General features: G+C 32.3%; 1 protein-coding gene across 8 annotated transcripts in view; it reads left to right on the top strand.

Moving 5' to 3' along the window:
- The window catches only part of LOC143062693 (hamartin-like), a 37,428-nt gene extending 14,076 nt beyond the window's left edge, over positions 1–23,352 (top strand). For all 8 annotated transcript variants that reach the window (XM_076234440.1, XM_076234443.1, XM_076234439.1 and 5 more), the window contains 15 exons: positions 27–264; positions 874–1,041; positions 2,917–2,990; positions 3,476–3,890; positions 4,597–5,142; positions 5,776–5,919; positions 6,387–6,553; positions 10,050–10,180; positions 10,856–10,952; positions 13,136–13,231; positions 13,643–13,784; positions 15,880–15,968; positions 16,614–16,682; positions 18,121–18,232; positions 20,844–23,352. In XM_076234440.1, coding sequence (XP_076090555.1) covers positions 27–264; positions 874–1,041; positions 2,917–2,990; positions 3,476–3,890; positions 4,597–5,142; positions 5,776–5,919; positions 6,387–6,553; positions 10,050–10,180; positions 10,856–10,952; positions 13,136–13,231; positions 13,643–13,784; positions 15,880–15,968; positions 16,614–16,682; positions 18,121–18,232; positions 20,844–21,097 — 2,742 coding nt within the window. In that variant the 3' untranslated portion in view covers positions 21,098–23,352. The remainder of the gene's footprint in view (positions 1–26; positions 265–873; positions 1,042–2,916; positions 2,991–3,475; positions 3,891–4,596; positions 5,143–5,775; positions 5,920–6,386; positions 6,554–10,049; positions 10,181–10,855; positions 10,953–13,135; positions 13,232–13,642; positions 13,785–15,879; positions 15,969–16,613; positions 16,683–18,120; positions 18,233–20,843) is intronic.
- Positions 23,353–23,958: the final 606 nt, after the last annotated feature.

Below are 23,958 nucleotides of genomic sequence, written 5' to 3' on the forward strand. Positions count from 1 at the left end.
TTACACGTAACTTAATATCCTTACAGCCAATGTTAGAGAGAGTACGCCTTCATCCTGGTCTCATCACAGGAAATAGAGATGCTGAGATCTCGGCCACTCGCTGGCGCACAATGGAAATACAAGATGTTGTGATGGAATGTGCCAAAATGTCTCTGGATGTGATGGAGGGCATGTGGGATGACTCGTCCGAGTCTCTGAAGAAAAATATTTTGTATAAACCTCTTGAGCAATCTAAATCCAAGGATATAACATTCCAAACTAGAGGTAAGAATGATGAAAATGCAGTGAATAAACTTCTTGAGCAATCTAAATGCAAGGATTCATCATTCATAAATTGAGGTTGGAATGAACAAGTAAAGAAGGTTATACATTCTTAAAAGGATACTCTAAAATAACATATATACAGAAGGTTAAATGTTTTAAGGTAGATTTGCTGCTTAAATTTGAAAAAAAGTGAATAACATTTTCATGTTCCTTATATATCTATATAAAAATGATACAGAAAGACAGATGGTATATCATTAAAGTAGATACAAACAAACAAAATCTACTTTTATGCCTTACTAAAAAAGTGGGGCTATATATTGAAATCAGATTGTCAGTCATGACATTTGTCAGTTTTTGTCACACTTTTCATAGAAACTAATGATTAATATGACTTCATAGTTAGTCAGACAGCAGCTTGACAGTGATAATTAATAATGTGTCAACATTTTTTTTATCTGTCAGATACTTATTTGGTATATATTTGACCTGTTGATATAAAAAACGGCATGTTGCAAACTTTACTTTATTTTTTAGATAACTAGCATTAGTATTAATTATTATTCAAATATCCATTAATATTTGAATATTATACTCTTATTTTTTCAGACAGTTCCATGTTGCGGGTACCAGATCCGATTCCCTTTTCAGGTTACCAGTCGGATACATTTTTTAGTCCATCTTTAGCCATTGGAATGTCAACTCCCCCACCATCACAGAGAAATACGCCAGCAGCAAATGTACTGGAAAATTCTAGTTCCACACATGCCCCCTCTGGTAAGGAATATACATTTGATATCAGTGTCATATTCTCCTGGGAAAACATTAATAAGTATGGGAGATGTGGGTTATACATCAATAAGACATAAAGCCACCTTAAATAAAAGTCATCTTTACGTTAGCATATGATCTTGAATGGTAGATTGGTGGCCATATAATATGGCGATCTTTAATCTCCACAAGTCTATAACAATTGAATAATTGAACAGAAATATCAACAGCAAATTCCTAAAATGACTTAAATCATAAAGATATGAGTGTTCTTTTAATAGAGTTTAGAAGTGAGATGGGCTCTTGAACATATAAGTATATCTAGCAAAATTTAATCTGTATTGGACCTAATTAAGCGTTTCCTAACCAAAGTTCATTTGGAGTCTAGCAAGAGTATGAAAAAACTTATTGGAAATGTGCATGAGAAAGGGTGAAAAACTATCAAGTTAGCCAGTTTTTATTTGTAGTTTGTGTTTAATTTTTGTCGAGCCTGCAACTTTTGTTGCAGAAAGCTCGACATAGGGATAGTGATCCGGCAGCGGCGGCGGTGTTAGCTCACTTCTTAAAAGCTTTATATTTCAGAAGATGGAAGACCTGGATGCTTCATACTTTGTATATAGATGCCTCATGTTACGAAGTATCCGTCAGTCACATGTCCAATGTCCTTGACCTCATTTTCATGGTTCAGTGACCACTTGAAAAAAAAGTTCAGATTTTTTGTAATGTTGAATTCTCTCTTATTATAAGTAATAGGATAACTATATTTGGTATGTGCGTACCTTGCAAGGTCCTCATGCCCGTCAGACAGTTTTCACTTGACCTCGACCTCATTTCATGGATCAGTGAACAAGGTTAAGTTTTGGTGGTCAAGTCCATATCTCAGATACTATAAGCAATAGGGCTAGTATATTCGGTGTATGGAAGGACTGTAAGGTATACATGTCCAACTGGCAGGTGTCATCTGACCTTGACCTCATTTTCATGGTTCAGTGGTTATAGTTAAGTTTTTGTGTTTTGGTCTGTTTTTCTCATACTTTATGCAATAGGTCTACTATATTTGTTGTATGGAATAATTGTAAGGTGAACATGTCTACCGGACAGATGTCATCTGACCTTGACCTCATTTTCATGGTTCAGTGGTCAAAGTTAAGTTTTTTGAGTTTTGGTCTTTTTATCTGATACTATACGCCATAGGTCAACTATATTTAGTGTATGGAAATATTTTATGATTTATATATTAGTCGCGCAGGTTTTATTTGACCTTGACCTCATTTTCACGGTTCATTGCTCAGTCTTAAGTTTTTGTGTTTTGGTATATTTTTCTTAAACTATAAGTATTAGGTCAACTATATTTGTTTTATGGAAGCATTGTTAGCTGTACATGTCAGCCTGACATGGTTCATCTGACCTTGACCTCATTTTCATGGTTCATTGGTCTTTGTTTAGTTATCTTGGTTAATGTAACGTTTATGTGACAGTTGTAATAAAGCTTTATACTTAGGACTATCAACATAATATCAATGATTAGTAAAGAAGGCGAGACATTTCAGTGTGTGCACTCTTGTTAAATTTAGTAAAATTGCGATTAGAAATGGGAATGTGTCAAAGAAACAACTACCCTACCAATAGCAGATAACAGCTGAAGCCAACCAATGGTTCTTCAACATAGCGAGAAAATCTGGCACTTAGAGGCTTCAGCTGGCCCCTAAACAAAATGTGTACTAGTTCAATAAAAACGGACGTCACACTAAACTCATTTGTCTCTTGTTGAGAGTTGTCTCATTGGCAATCAAACCACATCTTCTTTTTTTTTTATATATATATCTAAAGCATGTTTTTCTATGTGCATATATGATCATTCTTTCTGAATTTTTATTCCAGCTCCTGTGACTAATGGAAATACACCAGTGATAACTCCTAGAGCTACACCTCCAATTTTTGATGAGGCTGAAAAGGTAGGAATAATAACAATTTAAAATGAGGAGATAATCTGTAATTGCCAATATAACAGCTCCAACACAAATCTCTAGGAAGAACAGTTTGTTTGTATTAAAAAGGAAACTGAAAAGATCCTCAAATTTTAAGATTGTTTCTGCAATTTAAAACATGTGAAATGTTCTGAAAAATTTCTAGAATATGAATGATAATTGGTGGGTTGTATTCTTATTTGAGATGCTTGGAAACTTTGCAATTGGCTGTTCCAGAATCTATTTCTTTCTTGCTAATATTTTCAAAAATGTGCACCAGAATGTCCTGATTGGTTAGAAATGTTCAAAACAAGTAAAATTTAACCAACGACATTATATTATTTTCATTTTGGAGTACGAACAATTAAATTAACCATAGTCCTTTAGATTCTGAAATGGCCAATTATTAATATCCTACAAGTTTCACTTCTATTCTGTAGTTTGAGGGTTATAGTCAAACATTTTAATTTCAGGGTCTTAGTAGAAACAGTAGTCGAGGATCCTTATTTACCAAAGGCTCTGATAAACGAGCTTCACTCACCATAGTTACGAAATCTCAACCAGGAAGTGATTCTAAATCGTCCGTTCCACCATCTCCTGTAAAAACAGAATTCACGGCAGAACCTCCCACTGGAATGTTTAAATCTCTACCCATACGAACAACAGCTAGGGAGTTGAAATTTGATGTTGTACCAGAATCTCCAATTGCATCATTTGTGGACCATGGGATGATGTATCACCCAAGTGAAACCAAGGAAGAAAAGGATGATGGGATAAGTCATGTAACTGAGGAAAGGAAAGACAGCCTAGAAAGGCCAGATCTCATGGAGTCATTCTCCATGGAGACCCTGCCAAAAATGATGGAGGATTTACATGGGAGCGATGAAGGTAATGGTTTAAATTTAAGATTATTATATTAGAAGAAAATAGGTATAAGAAGATGTGGTATGAGGGCCAATGAGACAACTCTCCATCCAAGTTACAATTTGTAAATGTAAACCATTATAGGCCTTCAACATAGAGCCTAGTGTCACATCGAACAGAAAGCTATAAAGGGCCCCAATTATGACTAGTGTAGAACCATTCAAACAGAAAAACCACCTGTACATGTCTAATCTATAAAACAAACAAAGAAACACTTATGAACCACATCAACAAACGACAACGGCTGAACAGCAGGTTTCTGAATTAGGACTGTTATACTATTTAAACTTACACCATTGGGTAATCAACACTTCAAAACAAAAGAATTAACAAAGAGACATAACAAGAAACTTTTTAAACATAGACCAAAAATAATAAAATTGAAAGTCAAAGTTCATATCATATATAACATACATCAAAGAAAAAAAATATTAATTTGAAAAAATGGATTTTTAAGAATTTTTTTCTGCAAAGTTATAGTTGTCAAAATGGATAATTCCAAAAGTTATGTAAAATTTAAATTTATTTCTTCATTTGTTGTTCAAAATTGGATCATGAAAATGTTACAGTTGTGTGTTTCATATTTATAGTGTAAAGATAAACCTCAACTTTTCCATATACTTTGTGATATAACATACTACCAGAATGCCATGTTTAATTTTTTTTACAGATGATGAAGTATCAGAAATCAACCAGAACCAATCAGAATCGGCAGTACATCTAACAGCTGAATCTGTGGCACAGTTCATGAAAAGTGTGAATCGTATACGGTTTAACAGTTTAACAGCAACTAACAATTTAGACCTGTACAAACAAGAAAAATACAAAAAAACTAGGTCAAATTCTTGTCCCAGTTTACCGAAATTATCGTCCGTGGATAATGAGGATAGTGAAGATGAAGATGAGGGGGAATTGTCACGATCTGCTTCAACGATATCCACGTTAAAACGGCAAACCTCACAAACTAGTCAACAAGATAGTCAACAATCAGCATTACCTGTCGTCACAACAGTTACTACGGAAACAAGTACTGTAACTATGACAACATCATCACACATCAGTATTACATCATGTCCCATGTTTAAACAGTCAGACAATCAACCCGTTCCACAATCACAGAACAGTTTTATGGATGTCATAAAAAATTCCTTGCTGCCAAATTCAATGCACCTGTGTCAAAGATGTAAAACTTACATGGTATCGGATAAAAACCAAGGTAATTCTTAAAATAGATTATTTTGGAAGGTAAAAAGTAAAATAAATAATGAATAATAATAATTGATGATTTGATTTTCTGCATTTTAATTGTAAAATGTCACACTCTCCACACAATGTGAAGTTTTTTTCTCATTTATCATTCGCCAAATGCAATGCACCTGTGTCAAAGATGCAAAACTTATATGGTATCCGATAAAAACCAAGGTAATTCTTATAATAGATTATTGTATTTCTCTGTGTCTATATCACTGTGGTCAGTCCCTCTGTTAATCTGTCATTTCCTTGTGAGAAGTTATCCGGGACATCACATTTTGAAAGCTTAGAAAAACCAAGCTTAAACCAAGCTTTAACATGTTTAAGAGAGGTAAAGAAATATTACAAGAATTAAAAATATAATTTGGGATTGATTATTATTTGTGGGATACATGGCAAAAATAAAGTACAATTTTTTTGGGGTACATTTTGTACCAACACAAGTTAATGAATCATCAGTAAAGGATTTGATTTCCTGCATAAATATATTTAAAAATGTCTAACTCTCCACACAATCTAAAGGCTTATGCTTATATAATATTGCACCAAAAAGGTTCACATTTTGACCTTTGCTGATATTCTAAATATTTAATTTTAGGTAAAGAAGTGCCATTATTCCAATCTCTTTCACCATTAGAATTACTAGATAAACATTTAACAATGGGACGAGAAATTCATGCCAAAGAATTGAGTAAAATACCAATAACTAGTCAAGATGCTATAAACTGGACACATTTTGGAGGTGAGTACAGTGACAGTTGATTTAATTTTAGAATTATGGAAATGATTTAGATCATTAAGGATCATTACTGAAAATTCAGAAACTATTGCAATGTTTTTATTTTTGCAAAATGCGACAGGGTAATTATCGCAATAATTTAAAAGTTGCATTTTGTAATTATTTATATGAATTAAACCAGATTTTTCTTAATATTACAGATATTAAAATGGCATTTTAGTCTAAAATGACAAAATCACAATATTTTCCGAATTTACAGTATTAGATAAAATCTAGATGATGTGATTAAATGCATATATATGGTCATGACCATATGCGTCTGGTCCAAACACTCATATGGCCTGGGACATAAAAACATTTACATTACTTGTACTTTAAAGGTGGATTTTTTTTTTTGCACAAATCCTCCCACATACAATATTGATTGAGTAGTAATTGATAAAACATTGAGTATTGATTAACTATAACAGGTGCCCCACCAGCTGATGAAATTAACATTTTACGAGGTCAGATTATTATGATGGAGAACCAATTGATGTATGAAAGACATAAAAGAGAACTGCATAATAGAAGGAATCGTAGCTTACTAAGAAGGATAGCTAATGCTGAATCATTAGAGGAAAATAATAATGTTATGGTAAGTCATAAGTTACAAAGTAGGGAGAAAGATAACTTAGGCAATTATATTTAGTTGTGTTTTGTGCTCTGTTGTTTGTCTTTTAGTTATTTTTATGCTCCATTTATGGGCATTATGTTTACTGGTCTGTGCATCCGCCCGTCAGTTTGTCCGTTGTCTGCCCTGCTTCAAGTTTAAGTTTTGGTCAAGGTAGTTTTTGATGAAATTGAAGTCCAATTGACCAGAAACTTAGTACACTTGTTCCCTATGACATGATCTTTCTGATTTTAATGCCAAATTAGAGATTTTCCCCCATTTTCACGACCACTGATTGGCACTGAACATAGAAAATGATAGTGCTGATGGGGCATCTGTGTACTTGGGATACATTCTTGTTCTGTTTTTGTCATAACTTTATCATCTAATTTTTAAAAGCATTTGGCTTTTCTGTCATTGTGTATGGACGTTTTGTTTATTGTCAAGATAGAGTGTATAGTTTTTATACGACCGTAAAAAAAATTTGTGATCTTATAATGTTATAATGTGTTCGTCTGAGTCGTCCGAAGACACATTGGTTTCCGGACAATAACTTAAGTTTAAGTGAATAGAATCTTTATGAAATTTTTTAGAAGGTTCAATACCACAAAAGGAAGGTTGGGATCAATTTTGGGGATGATGGTCCCAATCGTTTAGTAATAAGGGGCCCAAAACAGGCATTTTTCTAGTTTAAGGATAATAACTTGTGTATAAGTATTTCAATTGCTCTGAAATTGTACCACAATGTTTAAAACCACAAGTAGAAGGTTTGGATTCATTTATGAGGTTATGGGTCCAAAGTTTAGGAATTAAGGGTCAAAAAGGGGCCAGAACAAGCATTTTTCTAGTTTCAAGACAATAACTTGTGTGTAATTATATGGATCTCTCTAAAATTGTACCATCAATGTTCCATATAACAAAGGGGAGGCTGGGATTAAGTTTTGGATTAACTGCCCAAAACATATAGGAATTGGGGGCCAAAAAAGGGAAAAAGAAGCATGCTTCTAGTTTCCAAACAATAACTTCTGTTTAAGTGTTTGGATCACTCTGAGATTCCCTTTTCAAGAAGAAATTTTCAATTGCACAGTATTGTGCAATAGATTTATTAGATCTTTGACCACATTAATTTTGTGACAAAAACCTTTATTATGTCAAAAATTCAATCACAATACAAATTCAGACAGTATCAAGCTTGAATATTGTGAACAAACCTGCCCCAACCATTCAGGGTTCGACAACTGCTGTCGTATAAAACTGCTCCCTGCAGAGCACCTGGTTCATTCTACAGTTCTTCCAGATTGTGTAACAGTGTTTGCTTGACTTTTTTTTTTTTTTTATGGAAAATGAATCTAATTTGATTAAGCATTCCTTAAATGCATTATTTAATTGGAAGTTTAATTGTTAACCCTTTTGCACAGAAATTTTGATTCGCTAAAGATTATGTAAGGGACTTCATTTTCGAACGCAGCGATACAAAACATTTTATGTTCTCCGGGGGCTTACCTAGATCTGTCTTATTACCCATTTAACGTATACCAACACAGTTAACATTTTTTACTAATTAAGTGTTGCTTTTATAAAAGAACTTCTAGGTGCTCTCTTGCTTGTTTTAATATAAAAATATGTTTTTTAATTCAATTGGAGTATCGTATTGGTAAACCTTACTGTGTTTGTCAATTTGCAACAAGTCATTTATTTTAAAGTGGTTTGTGGTATTAAGATATAGCACTACCGGACTGGTTGACGGTGCCCAGTATTTCATATGGAAACAGTTTAAAAGATACGCTCTTTATTTTGAAATTTTCTTTTGTGAGATGTACGGCAAATGCTTTTTCTATCGCTTTTACACTTTTAACACTTATGCGTATGAATGTCACTCTGGTATCTTTCTCCTTATTTGTTACGATTAATGTGCCTCAGTGACTGAGGGGTTTTAGCTGTAGTACTAGCCTGTCAACACTAAGGTGTGCTTGACCCAAATCGACATTTAATTGACTACAATAGACCAGGAATGTTAGTTTTCCTACCCTAGGTCAGTGATTCTCTCCAGCACTCTCCACCAATAAAACAGACTGCCACGAAATAGTCCTATATATAGCCCTGTAAGTGGTTTTAAATACCACACAAACAATCAATTAATCAATATCATGATCAAATAGTTTGACGTTAATGTTAATTGATGTTTATGTAATATACATTGAGCGGATGATGTCTAACATGAAAGAAAATTCATATCTCACTTTCTCAGAAAAAGCATATAAGAACTTGCAGCAAGAGATCTACCCTTATGCATATACCTGTTAATTATAACTAATAACCAATATTATCGCTATTTTACAAAATTTTCCTTTGATTTTGCTAACTAATAATTTCCTTTCTCAGCGGAGTCGAGTGATATTGAAATGTTAATGATAAAATCAATGATCGGCTATATCTACCATTTGAATGGAATGGAAAATAATTGTCACATTCCTGACTCTGTACAGGCCTTTATCCAAAGAATTGTGGGTTAAACCAGGGCTTCCAAAAAACATTTGAGCCAGCCGGACATTTTATATCTGATCCCGATTTTATTCCCTGAAGACTTAGTCACAAAAGGCAATTATGGTAATCAGATGGCCATTCCAATGATAATGACATTAGATTAAAAAACGATTTTAAACTTTACTTTGATATGAATTTGATGTTTGGATGTAAACTGTTAAATTGGCAGTGCATCATTCAAAGTGTGCACATCAGCGTGCTCATATCTGCCATAGACTCTTTATTTGTGCAAAATGACATGTCAAAAACTTTATTTTCTTTTTTAAAATCACATTTTTTTTAAAACCGGATATTGACTTGACAATGGTAAAACATGGATCATAAACGGATACGTAAAATCTGTGTACGTTTACAAAGCATGACTGAGTGAAGAAGCTCTTTCCATGTTATTTCTTCAACAAAATACTTGAAATGAACGTTTAGATACAGGTATCAATGATAATTTTAGCATTTTGAAGAAATAAAGGATGCATAATTAATACGATCAATTTATACGATGTCCGGTACTGAACATAGTTTACCTATCACCTGAACAGGTAGATATCACCTGTCCAACAACTAATTAGCCTTGATTAAAATTAGAAAGTATTGAAGTAGGGGTTGTTTTGATAGTAATTAATCATCATGTCACTTTTATGACCGGAAATGTGTGGATGTTACAGGCAAAAGGTTGGGTCAAAAAATCGTGAATTATGTTCAAATGACCGAAAAAGCCTTGAAAACTAAAATGTATATGACCGTTTCATGCTTTGCCAAGCCGGACTTTTACCGGACATTAAACAAATGTCCGGAATATATGACCGTTTTGGAAGCCCTGGGTTAAACCTGAGTTTATGGCTAGCTAAACCTCCCACTTGTATGACAGTTGTATCCCATAGTGCAACATTTGTATTTGAATTGTTCAATCATTTATGAATTCCCTTATTTTTAATTGAAGGCAGGACAAATCAACATACTAGAGACAGAAATACAAAATTTTAAGATTTCAACGAAATTATTACAAGATGAAAACAGAAAGTTAAAAGATCTTCAAGAGAGTAACGAGTATGAGATGCTGGTCAAACTCAGGTAAATTTAATATCAAGTAAGAGATATTGTGACCACATCTTAATAAAAAAGGCTGCAATTAATTTTTAAGGCGTTTTGTTTGGACCTTTCTTTATATTTTTTTATTTGAATTAATGCAGACTTTCTAAATGTTGAGTATAAAGATAGGAGATGTGCTATGATTGCCAAAGAGACAACTTTCCACCAAAGATCAAATTAAGTGGATGTAAGGAATTATAGAAAGCATACAGCTGTAAAAGGCCAGACAAGAAAAAGTCAATTGAGAAAATTAACGGCTTAGCCATGTTTAAATATAATTGAGTTCATTGATATCTGGTATGCAGAAGTTATGTAGACCCAACCAGTCTAATAAAATTGAAATGATGTCAGGGCATATTTGTTAACCTTTGTCTTATAGTCAACTTAGAATAAAATCTGCTGATAAACATATATAGAATAGAAGATAATACTTGAAAAAATACAGAATAGAAGATAATACTTGAAAAAATACAATCACAGGTCATTTCCTAAATATGTAATATATACAATTAGATTAATTGCCAATTTTCCTGTAGAACCTACCTTTTTAGAATTAGATAAAAAAAAGTTAGAATGTTTTTTAGTCTGTGCCATTACTTATGAGAAATCAATATAATTTATTAAATATTCTTGACACATGTTCTATGTTGTTTACAGAAGTTGTTTACAAGAGAATTCAGATCTGAAATCCACTAAAACAGAACTTAACACTTTACTAGTAAGACAGAGAGAAGAACAAGACGCTTTAAAAAAGGTAATACTATCTTAAGATTATGGCTTTTTAAAAACCTATTGAATGGAATGGAAGATTTGGGGATTGGAAGCACTTCTTTTAAAATCCTCCACACACACATTTATTTTTTGAACAGCCATAATACTCTCTTTAACAGCTAAACAAGCATATGTAAAGCCTCATTTCCAAGACCATTAGTTGTACACTTGCACATTGTCTAGAAAAGGTTATTTATTGTTTTCTGTTCATGTATACTTGTACATGAGTCTCATACAGAATTATGCTTATACCTGACTGTTACTTGCTAATTTTTCTAAAGATTCTCTTACATCACTTATACATTCTTACGTGTAAAATCAAAACTTCTTTTAAGAAGACCAGAAACCCTAGAAAAGTATAAAGCAGGATTATATCTTGTTAAATCTGTTTAAAGTGTAACCAGCCTAATCTGACACCTGAGTATTCCAACATCTTTCTTTAACCTACACATTTTTCTGGTCCCAAAATTTGCCTTTCCTTGCAGAAAAAAACCTGAGTATTCCGACATCCTGCTTAATCCTACAAGGCTACATGTTTTTTCTGGTCCCTCAGTGTGTTGGATTACACAGGTTACACAGTGTTTTGAATGGTGTGATTTTACCACTACAATGCAGTGTTTCCCACATTGTGTTGATCTAGTGCCGAGATGGTACACCGTGGCAAGATGTATTGAACTATGTTCCTGTCACTCAATTCACTGCTGAACAATATAAATCAGGCACCAGTAAACAGTCAAATTATGTGTTCAGGATAAACGGTCAATTTTAGAATATTTAGTTATTTCTGCTAGCCATCTTAAATACATAGAAATCATTAAAACATGTACGGTACGTGTTCCCTGTCAGCTGTCAGAAAGTAATGTTAATTAGGGCCCCGCCTTTAGGCGGGTCGCCCTATAGTGATCAGTCTGTCCGTCCATCCGTCTGTCCGTCTGTAACACTTTAACTTTGTGTCCGCTCCATATCTAGAGAACCATTATGATTTCATACTTTACATGTTTATTAACCACCACCAGAGGGCGTGTCATGATGTATGTACAACTTCCTAGGTCAAAGGTCAAGGTAAAAAAACTTTGGTTTCAGTTGACAACCCTGTGTCCTGTGGTGAAGATCGTGTCCGCTCTATATCTTGAGAACCGTTATGATTTCAAAGTTTATACTTGACATCCATTTTAACCAACACCAGAGGGTGTGTCATGATGTATGTACAACTTCCTAGGTCAAAGGTCAAGGTCAAAAACTTTGGTTTCAGTTGACAACCCCGTGTCCTGTGGTGAAGATCGTGTCCGCTCCATATCTAGATAACCGTTATGATTTTATACTTAATACTTAATATGTTTATTAACCAACACCAGAGGGTGTGTCATGATGTATGTACAACTTCCTAGGTCAAAGGTCAAGGTCAAAAACTTTGGTTTCAGTTGACAACCCTGTGTCCTGTGGTGAAGATCGTGTCCGCTCCATATCTGGGGCAATATGCGCGATTGTTTCTACATAGGCGGTAATGGTAACGTTTTCTTCTGTTGCTCAGCCCATATCATAAACTTGTATATGTATGATGGCTTGTTTCGAAGTTGAGACATTTTTACATATGTGGTTAAATTTTCGGGGTACGAAGTGTGATTCATTTTTCCGTAAATAAGCAAACCCCGAGTATCCTTTTGCAATGTGGCTCCTCATGGTAAAAAATCCCATTTTTGACACAATAAGTTCTTTAAAAATTTAATACTTTGAACACATTTAATGGCTCCATAGTTTTTACACATTTATTCTGTGTTCCTTTACTTTCTAAATTAACACAAATGGTTCAGCTCAGTCATTTGTTTATCATAGAAATGTGTCAAATATCACTACACAGAGATTTTTTGTTTACACGTGACTTTTGAGTTCCTCATTTCAAGGCGCATTAGGGATATTGTCCCATCTAGATAACCGTTATCATTTCAAAGTTTATACTTGACATGTAAATAAACCAACACCAAAGGGTGTGTCATAATTTATGTACAACTTCCTAGGTCAAAGGTCAAGGTCAAAAACTTTGGTTTCAGTTGACAACTCAATGTCTTATGGTAAAGATACAATTTTTTAATGCACATTATTCACAGCGGGGCCCACAGAGATGGCTCCCATCTCAATGATATCTAGTTGCATCTACATTCTTTTCAGAAATTACAAGAATCGGAGAAAAAACTATTTCACAATCAGCAGGAAATTTCTCACTTAAAAGAGCAAGAAGAAATAGCACAAAAACTCAAAGATCAGGTAAAGTATTTTAAGTCGTTACGGAAAATTGAATATTGTACCTGTGTAAGATCAAATATTGTGTTCATGTGAATAATTATAAGGTGAACTTGTATCTCTGGCAGATATCATCGGACCATGACCTTAAATGGACAAGTCATAATGTAATGTTTATATATTACCTTTATTAAAAAATATGAAATTTTCCCTGCTGTTACAGTTATCTGAGAATAGCAGACATACTCCTTTGTCAATTTGTTTATCAACATGTTAAGCATTGGATCTCTTCCAGTAGAATTTTTACCTAAGACAATTCTAGAATAGGTTCTAAATTGAATCACCTATACAAATTTAGATGCAGATGTCCTCAAAATGCCATGGATACATATTTTGGAATACCCAGTAATCCTTATTAAATGTTTTGTTATATAGATGCTGCAGACCCATAAAGAATTAATGTTGATGGGAGAACTACAACAAAAATACCAGGAAAATATCAACATCAATAAATACAGGAATAACAAACAGCCTGAGCATGATATGGTTGTGTCTACTCTTAAAGCTGAAATTAAAGGTCAGTATACAAGGTCAACATCAATAAATACAGGTATAACAAACAACCAGAACATGATATGGTTGTGTCTACTCTTAAAGCTGAAATTAAAGGTCAGTATACCAGGTCAACATCAATAAATACAGGAATAACAAACAGCCTGAGCATGATATGGTTGTGTCTACTCTTAAAGCTGAAATTAAAGGTTAGTATACAGATTAACCTTCTTATAATTACATTAGATGTATGTTTCATTATAATATTTTATTCTGATTGGCTAACTGCACATCACATGTTATTCCGTAAGCAGTTGCATTGCTCAATACAACTTTTCATTCATGATAGCACGTGCTCCAACAATAAAGTGCACAGGTGAATTAAATAATAAAATATATAAAATTCGTGTTTTCATGATCATAGCTAAAAAATGTAATTATAAGTATTGAATGCTTCTTTTTGTAACTATATAGGGTTGTAAAAGTGTTGACCGTGCGTACATTTTTAGAATGAAGTGCTTCCGCGCTTCATACAAAATGTACTTCGGTCAACGCTTTTACACCCCAATAAATTTACAAAAAGAAGCATTCAATTCTTAAATGAATTCTATCCATTAGTCTTTTAATACACACTTTATATAAGTTGTTTCACTTTGCCAATTTTATACCTTTCTAAACAGGAAAAAACTGGAATATACCCATGCAATGCAAGTGATAAATGTTGATATTAAAAAGTAAATGTTTGAGCTAGACAATTGAATGTAATCAAAAAGATATGAAAAGCTTAGATAACACAAAGATAGATATGATCTTTAAGTTGCTCTTCATTAACAGTGAAAATATATGACACTACATGTACTAATATGGAAACATCTTATTCAAATGGAATTTACAAATAAGACTATCATAAGATACTATTTTGAAGGGAAAAATAATAATAAAAAAAAATTATGATTAAAAATAGTAAATTAAATAAGTAAATGAATGTTTTCCTAAAAGAATTCCAGGAACTAATAATTTTGATGATTTAGGTAGCCTATCAAGTTACAGTATCATAAGTGCTGTTCATCTCTAGAGTTGGATAGAAATTCTGTATGGATACTTTAAGTTAATTGTAAAACTTATAAACAAACAGATATTTTATTTTATCCTGCAATTGGGTGTCCTACTATACAGATACAGCCCTACAGATATCGCTATGCTGTATCTGTATACTATACAGATATCACTTTAAAGCTCCGCCCACTGCCGGACTGAGTATTGTTTGAACCTGTGTGACCTCAGAATGTGTATTCCAGTTGCATTACAATGACGATGACAATTGTCGATTTCAAAACTTGAATGTGTATGATTGTGTTACAAAATCAACCATGTCAATTTCAGCATGCATAGTGAATGTCAAGTGTGAAGCGTAGGACAACTCGTACACTTCTGTTTCAAATTTGACAATGTTTTGTTATTTGTTTTTACTGTTGAAATTAGTTGTTATGTTAAAATAGATAATTATTCACCTTGAGCGATGTATTATTGTTGACCATTCCAGATTCTTTTTTTGCGAACCCGTCTTCAGCGTAATGTGTGATTTTGATATTACTTCGCGGGCCTCAAGGGATTACATATCGAAAATAAATGCTAAATATGTTAGTTTTTGTGTCTTTCAAAACACAAACAATATACAGAATTAATTGCAGGATAAAGCCAATAACTGTTTAGTGTCTTTAAATATCAGCTGTATTTGTACTCGGCTCGAAACAGGTGTAGTAGCTCGCTAAAAGCTTGCATACACCTTGTTTCCCAGCCTCGTACAAATACAGCTGATATTTAAAGACACTAAACAGTTATTGTCTATGTCAATTAGTCGTGGATCATAAAGATTAGGACAAAGGTAGATTAAACAAAGAGAGAGAAAAGTAGGTAAATAGACCCCCAAAATGGGAGAAAGAAAATAGTTCATATATGAATTGAGTAAGATAAAGGGTCCCCTGTGACTGCTCAAAAAAGGACCCTTTGCCATCTACCTTTTTTTTTAGGGTTGATTGTTAGAGAAGAAACATAGTTTTACTAGCCCAGCTGAATTCTGATTATAGATACTCATAGATATAACCATTTGTTATTTACAGTTTTACAAGCCCAGCTGGATCGAGATTCCTTACAATTAACAGCCTGTCAGCAAAGGATTATAGAACTAGAAGAAAATGTCAAAAATAAGGTAATTATTTACACACATATTTTTAATCTTCGGAAAATTTCAACAAAAATTGTTTGCAGGTTAAAAATATAAAGATGGATAAGTTTCACTAAGATAAAACTGATTAATTGATTATTGAGTTCTTTTTTCCAGTGGCAAATATTTCATAGATATATTCAAGATAAAAAAAAACCAAATTTACAGTTAATACAATAAATTGGTCCTAAAATAGGGATTGTCTGGATTGAAGGACAGGATATTCAGAATGCCAGTGAAAACTAGGATAATTCCCATAGGGACACAAATTTGGTCTTTCAACAGGCCACCTACATAGTCCCCTTAGAGTGGTGTTAACAGGGTTTTAACCTACAGAGAGTGTGGCACGCTTTCTACATGAGATATTAGATTAACAGCTTCATTTTTTCTTGACATGTAAGCTAGCCAAATAGACATCCCACCTTGACTGGTTTGTTGCTGGTCTGAAGAAGACCTACTTGACCATATTTCTATAACCCAAACATATCTGGGGATATACCAAGGTACATTTAAAGATAACTGTAAGATAGCTTAATTCTCTAGCAGTGCCCTGGATGTATGAGTTATCTAGTACAATGTACATGTGGTATAATAAAAATGGTGAAGTCATATATTTTTTTGTAATTGCAGGATGTATGTGTAACAGAATTAAAAAAGAAGTTAGAAGATGTGAAGATCAGTCAGGAAGATGAAATAAAGGTATGGATGGTGAAAGTTTCCTGCTAAAATATTTCTGTAAAAATAAAATAAAATTTTGTAAAAATTCAAATTCTGTAATCTGTTTTATATCACAAGGACTCTTTAAGGAATTAGTTGTTGATGATGGGATAAAAATTTTTAAGTTTCTTTAAGGAATCAGAACCATTGTCAAAATGCTTGTTAGATATTTTTACTCTTTTTTTTTTTTTTTGACTGAAATGCCATCTTTTGATGAGAATGATAAAAACCTATTTTAAACCTCCAGAGACATTTTATAATAGGGATAGTGTATCCTAAATTGTCAGTTTGATTAGGCCATGGTTTTTTAATTTGTTGATTTATGGATCCGCCGACCCGATTTTGCCAATTTTCAGAATAAAAATAAAATTGACTTTTCATGCTTTTTTATTCCCGCTGACCCTAACAAATGCATTATCCCTGAAAAATAATTAAAATGTTCTTTTTTTTATGAAATGAAATGCACTAATCACTAACAAATTTGATAACACTTTCTGTTGTGAAAAAATAGAACTTCCAGTTTACATTTCTAAAAATAGACAAATCAATTATAACTGACCTTGAAATGTTGTTTGCGCAAATAATTTTGCGGAACGAAACCTGTGTTTAAAACCACTTACACAATGAGTTTGTTTCCCTAATTTGTCATCAGTCCATAAGATGCATCATCTCATAGGAATAAACTTGTACAAATGTGGATATCAAGTTAAAATATTGAATATTAACAAATCATTTGGATTTTCTTATTTCATAGATAAAAAAAAAATATCGGCCATTTGGATAAAAAATGGGAATGCATGACAACAGATTAACCCAATATTCTTGTTTTTCCAGTGGACGAGTCTATTTCGTTTTTGACACGTGTAATGATTGTTGAAACTTATCTTCGTACGACGTTTTTACATTTTTTTCTTTATCAGTTTTCGTGCTTGAAAATCATTATTCACTAAGTTTTCGGGAATTGAGTAAGAGCTACGCGAATCTGTTTTTCTTGTTTGTGAAATGACAATTTAATTTCGTGCACCCCCTTTTTTACGGGAAATTATTAGACAATGTCATGCGATGTTTATGACAGCTGAGCAATGATATTTCATCGAACTAAAATTTAAGAAATGATGACAAAATAGCATGTTAGAAAGGTGAAATATATATTTATTTTGCATATTTTTCTGTCTTGAAAGATATCTTTTTCTTTTTTTTCCCGACCGACTGACCCGATTTTTTTACGGGGAAAATCCGTAAACCAACAAATTACAAAACCATGGACTTAAGTTCACTACATTTTACCTTGAATAGAAATCAAAATATTTTTTAGATAACAATGATGTTAATTATGGTCAGAATATTTAAAGAAATGCAATGTTGAAAAATTTGGCTAGAGCTTTACTTCATGTTTATGTATGTGCTATTTTATTTAAAGTCAATAGAAGATAAATACCAGGCTGTAATGAAGATTAACCAAGGACTTGAAGGAAAATTGTTACAGTTATACAGTCAAGTAGATGAACTAAGACGTCCTAAACAAACCAAAGGTAAACAGGATTTTCTTTACTGTCAATTCTGTGAATATAGATTCACACTTGTTCCTCTATATGGGCTCTTGTAAGGGTTGTGGAATCAAACGATGTCTGACTTGCAAACAAATACTGGATACCCAGACTTTTAACAGTCACTCCACTGGTACAAAATACACCATATTTTGCAATGTTAATTGCAAGACTACAAATGTAGTGTATCTCCTACAGTGTAAATGTGGTAAACAGTATGTTGGCGAGTCAGAACAGCCGTTTCACAAACGAATGAACGGTCATCGTAGCGACTACCAATGCAAGCCAGACCTCCCTCTTAGTCGACATTTGAGATCCCCTGGCCACACTAAGGCAGATCTCAATCGACTGACCATTATTATCATTGACCACAACTCTGCTTGGTCTAGGGAGGATAGACTTACTCGGGAAAGATTTTGGATAAGAAAATTAACAACTTTGGCACCAAATGGGATAAATGAAAAGATGTAGTTCGACACCATGCAGTGCTTCACATCTGGGTTATATTACTTATTATTACAGTCTCCGTTTCTATTTCTTTACCTTACTCATCTCTAAAATAAATCTGTTGTATATAACAATTTAAATTGCTTAATTTTTTGAGGGATGTATAAGTACCAAGCCAGGTTCAACTAGTTTACTTTAGTCATAATTTATTATTATATTTTAAAGGCCGTTTGTTTTAAACATCGCAGACTCTAATGTAACTACACTACCGTTGTCAAATCTGAAATATTTAGAAATTTAGACCGTTCAATGCTGTTTATTTGGAATTCTTATTGACGCAATCTTTCTTGTAACATCATAATTATCGACACCGTTAAAGCTTTAGAATTGTGCTAGTTCATATCGCACATTATTATTTTTATTTAAAGCATATATTTGAACTCTCTGATGTAATTAGTCATATAACCTATGTCATGTTCAACACATTTTTAGAATGATGCAAGCGTCTTAACTGATGTTCGGTTTGCCTTTTTTATTGTATAAATTTCAAGATTTAGTAAAAGTTTAATCTAAGAAGACTTAAAGATGATTCATTTAACATCAGAATCTGACTGACGAAGGATATCTGTTATCCGAAATATTTATAAATAATTACATTTATAGTTCCTTTTTATGTTATTGGTGTTGTTATGTACACTTTTTAGGCGTTTATATATATATATATATATATATACTAGTCAACAAAAGAAACAATACACAAGTTTTAGAACTCCTATTTATAATGAAACTAAACTGACAAAAAAACTAACAAAACCACAAAATACACAAAATACAGATCTGAAGAACTTGCAGTTACTGAAAGCTAGTTCAGAGCCAATATAAAGTAAGAAAAAAACTTTTATCTAACACTAAAATATAGATAATAATAATGATAATGATAATATAAGAATAAATTATTTATTTAAAGAGGGTTACTCAATTAGAACTAGTCTAATTTTCATTGAGACCCTCAAACAAAATACATGCATACAGTTAATATTCATACATCAAAATATATATTACTAGTAACGTGACAGTACCCAAATTGCACCTATTTTGACAATTTTTTCAACTACGTTTTTTTTATGATTAAGACAAAAGTTTCCATTTAGTGTTTATTTTGTAGCCGTATCCTTCTTTACTATATAGGTACACCAATTTGATTTTCAATTCATATGGAATCATAGAAAAATTGGTCTGAACTAACCTCCAAACCATCAATGATTCTGTAATGAGTACCCAAATTGCATCCATGCTTAAATTCGCATCGTCAAAAGTCGAATAACAGAGCTTTTGTTTATTTTTTTCAAATATTTTGAAAAATTGGATATTTGTCCATGCTTTCGCTTCTTTTTTAAGAAATGAATACTTGAAACATATTGCATTTTCTTATTTTAAAAAAGATGACATTTTGATGACATCGCATGGCGACGTTTCAGTTCATTTTGCTTTTTCAGTAAACACTTCATCTGTTGATAAATACTGTGAACGTTTTGTGTATATCTAAATATATTTACTTATTTTGAAAGACATGTATAGTATCAAATCATAAAAATACAAATTGTTTAGTCTCTAGGAGATCTTGTGAGATTTCCACTGCTATTTTTGCTAAATAGGTGCAATTTGGGTACCGTTACGTTATGTTCACAATTCAATCATTCAAACATACAAATGGCAATATTGGATAAAGTTTTGATTGAATTTTCTTATTCTTTCAACAAAAGAAAGAAAATAAATTATTTGACTTGCATATAATTTTTAAGAAAATGATTATAACAATGTTTCTTGAATAATTCCATATTACGACAATTTTTTATTTTGAATGGTAAATTATTCCATACCTTGGTTGCAGAATAATGAAAAGATTTTTTATAAAAATTTTTATTTGGTCTTTGAACAAATAGATCATTATTAGAGACTGATCGTAAGTTGTGGTGTTACACATCATTAATACTTATATCAGTATTATTATTGTACAAAAATAAATTTGCATTTCGTGTAAACAACTTCAAGTATGTAAAACATCATAACCTTATTTTCTTTTCAAAAATAACAAAAATGTCATAGATATGTGTAAGTTTTACTACAGCATTGTAAACTTTGTTTACAGGTGCTTCAGTTTCTCCACTTCATGATTGCATTGATTCAAGTAACCATAGAAACAGAACAGAGTCAGATCCTAGTGCTATGGAAACAGCTCCTAAACAAACTGAACAAACTGTATACAAGTTTCATAGTGTACCAGCAAATGATACATTCAACCCGTCCCACACAGAAATTCACAATGATATTCCACACAGTGTTGGTGTAAGGGAACTCGATGGAGCATCTTTAGTGTCTAAAGAATCAGGAATTGAACCTTGACTTTCTAATCTATGTCAGAATTTTTAATTAGTTGGTCATAACAAAGATAGTATATTATGTCATATTGACATTGATTCAATTTTTCACTTCTTCAACAGATACAAGTTGTAAGAACTTGATTATACTTATCTTGATTTGTATGAATCAAGATTTTTGATGTAAAGATTTTTGCTGAAGGTGTTTGTTTATCTTTACTAAAAGTGTATGAGTATGCATTAAATGCATATTTTCACCAGGAATGAAAATCCATATGAATGTGGGACTTAAATACTTGCAATCTTTAATTACTGTCGATTCATTTGTTTAATGGATTGAGGAAAATAATAAGTTGTTGATATCAAATTTGGAGAATTTGCCAAAGTCTGCATATGATCCTATAGAAAATGTGTACTTTGTTCAATATTTGAGTGTGATTTACCTTAATAACCCATGAAAGTTGGTATACAACAAATAATTAATCCACAGTATATGTTTTTCTAGCAGGCTTATATTAAATAACTTATCTTCACCACCAAGAAGCTATTGATTTTGTGGCAAAAATTTCATGCATATTCAGGATGACAAGAAGAAATTTGTGTGGCAATATGCATGTTTATATTAAGAATGTACTTAGGTAAAATTTTTAAAAATCTAGAATTTAAAAATGATACTATAAGTCAGAAGAGCAGAATAAGCCTATAATATTGATTGGTTAAAGTTTTCCTTTTCTAGATATTTTTTTTAAATGGTAGGTCCCCCTCCCCACCTTTTTGAGAAATAATTTGGTTGCTTATATAGGGAATCACTGAAGCGTGACGAAATCGGGCCCCCTCTTAGGCAGCCAGTGGGCCCCCTCTTATGAAAATTTCTAGATCCGCCACTGATGAGCTACTGAAGTATTATAAGAAAAGAAAAATGGGTGTTATGGGGCAAAATATTTTACCCTGTACCCTGTAGAAAACACAAAGGAATCTGAACATCTGACATAAATTCCTAAACCTAGCCTAAGTACATCCTTGAATTGTGTATTTGTGTGAAAATACAGATATACATTCATTATGATTTGATATTTTTGTGCTGCAGGGTATTATGTTTCTTAAAGCCAAAGATATTTTCATAAAAACTAACCTTCATATTGTTAATCATGAAAAAAAATTAAGTCCCAATCCACTTTGTATGAATGAGGGTAGGAATGGGGTTCGCCACATGACAAAAAACAGTAAAATATTTGTTAAAATAACATTAATGATGAATATTTTATTTTCTATTTGACGCTAACAGTAGCAATTATATAAAAATAGTGAATAACAATAAAAAAATTAAGGCTCATTTGATGACAACAGACGTTTAACGCAAAGATAAAAGGCATTCCTACCCTCATGAATCTGCCTGGTAAATTGGGAATGATATCTATGGTTTTTCATAAATGAATTTTTCAATTTTTTTTTTTTTTTTTACATTTCTCAAATGGAGTTGTACTGTCAGCATGGTAGTAATATTTTTACAGTTGCATCTTTAACTTTTAATTATACAGTTTTTCTCATTGTTAAAGCATTAGGCTATAAACTAATAAAGATGATTTTTCAGATTTTATTTTATTTTGAATTATATTTATTGTACAATGTACTACATAAGGTCTTGTAAAATTAGAATTAAGTATGAATTTCTTTTATATCAATGGTCAAATATATTTGCTACAATTTTTAACTCAGTAATTTCATAGCTGGACATGTTTTTATCAAAAATAATAACAAGAGAGTAAGTCTATAACCTCAATCTGAGTTAAGATGTAATTTATGTTGATTTATGCTTAAATTTCATTTGTTTTAATCTATTGATTACTGTGGAATCATTTATTTTTCGTGGGTACTCATTTTCGTGGTTTTAGGAAATCTTGCATATTCGTGGATATTTGTATCTTGGCAAATTCTGCACTCATTCTTTTATGAAATTTGCAAATTGTTGAACATTCAAATTTGTTGTTCTCCTGTAGCCAGGAAATCTACAAAAATTTGTATCCAACAAATATGAATTAATCCACAGTATGTAACTTTAATGATCTGATCCTGTGGTTTCAAGAATTTGTCTGGAGTTAAAGATGCAACTGCATGTGAATGATTTTATCTTATTACAAGATGCTCTGAAGCATCTTCTATTATTTTAAATGATTTATACAATGTGTATTGGTTAGTGCTGTACCAGTGAACAGTCCATGCTAGTCCATGGCATCTGTGATTATTTATTGAAAAAAATATATTTATTAAAATTAAGTGCCATTTGTTGTTGAATTTTTTTTTTAAAGTTTTTTTTTTAAGTTGAATTATTTACCTTGTACAGGTTTATTGTCTACCTGTGTAGAATGTATTGAAGAAGATTGGTGGATGTTTTATATACAAATAAGGAGATTGTTTATTATTGCCAATGAGGCAACTATCCACCATAGTTCAAATGAAGGTGATGTAAGCAATAATAGGTAATTGTACAGCCTTCAACAAAGTCAAATGGTTAATAAAACCTGCATTGTCAGCACTTCAAAACAATAAAATAGAAAAACAAAGAATGTGGGGTATCCATCTATGACATAATATCAGTTCATGCATAGCAAAGAAAAAAGAACAAAAAAAAACTAACAAAAAACAAAAGCAGAACCTTTATTGCTGTTCTTCCCAACAACACAGTGAGGACTTCAGCACAGAGTAAACAAGAGTGCACACGCAGAAATGTCTCTCCTTCTTTACTTATCATTGATATTATGTTGATAGTCCTAAAAATAAAACTTCATTACAACTGTCACATAAACTTAGTATACTAGACCTATTTCTTATGTATGTGTCTGTCCCAAGTCGGGAGCCTGTAATTCAGTGGTTGTCGTTTGTTTATGT

The sequence above is a fragment of the Mytilus galloprovincialis genome, chromosome 2, assembly GCF_965363235.1.
Source record: "Mytilus galloprovincialis chromosome 2, xbMytGall1.hap1.1, whole genome shotgun sequence".
Lineage (NCBI taxonomy): Eukaryota > Metazoa > Mollusca > Bivalvia > Mytilida > Mytilidae > Mytilus > Mytilus galloprovincialis.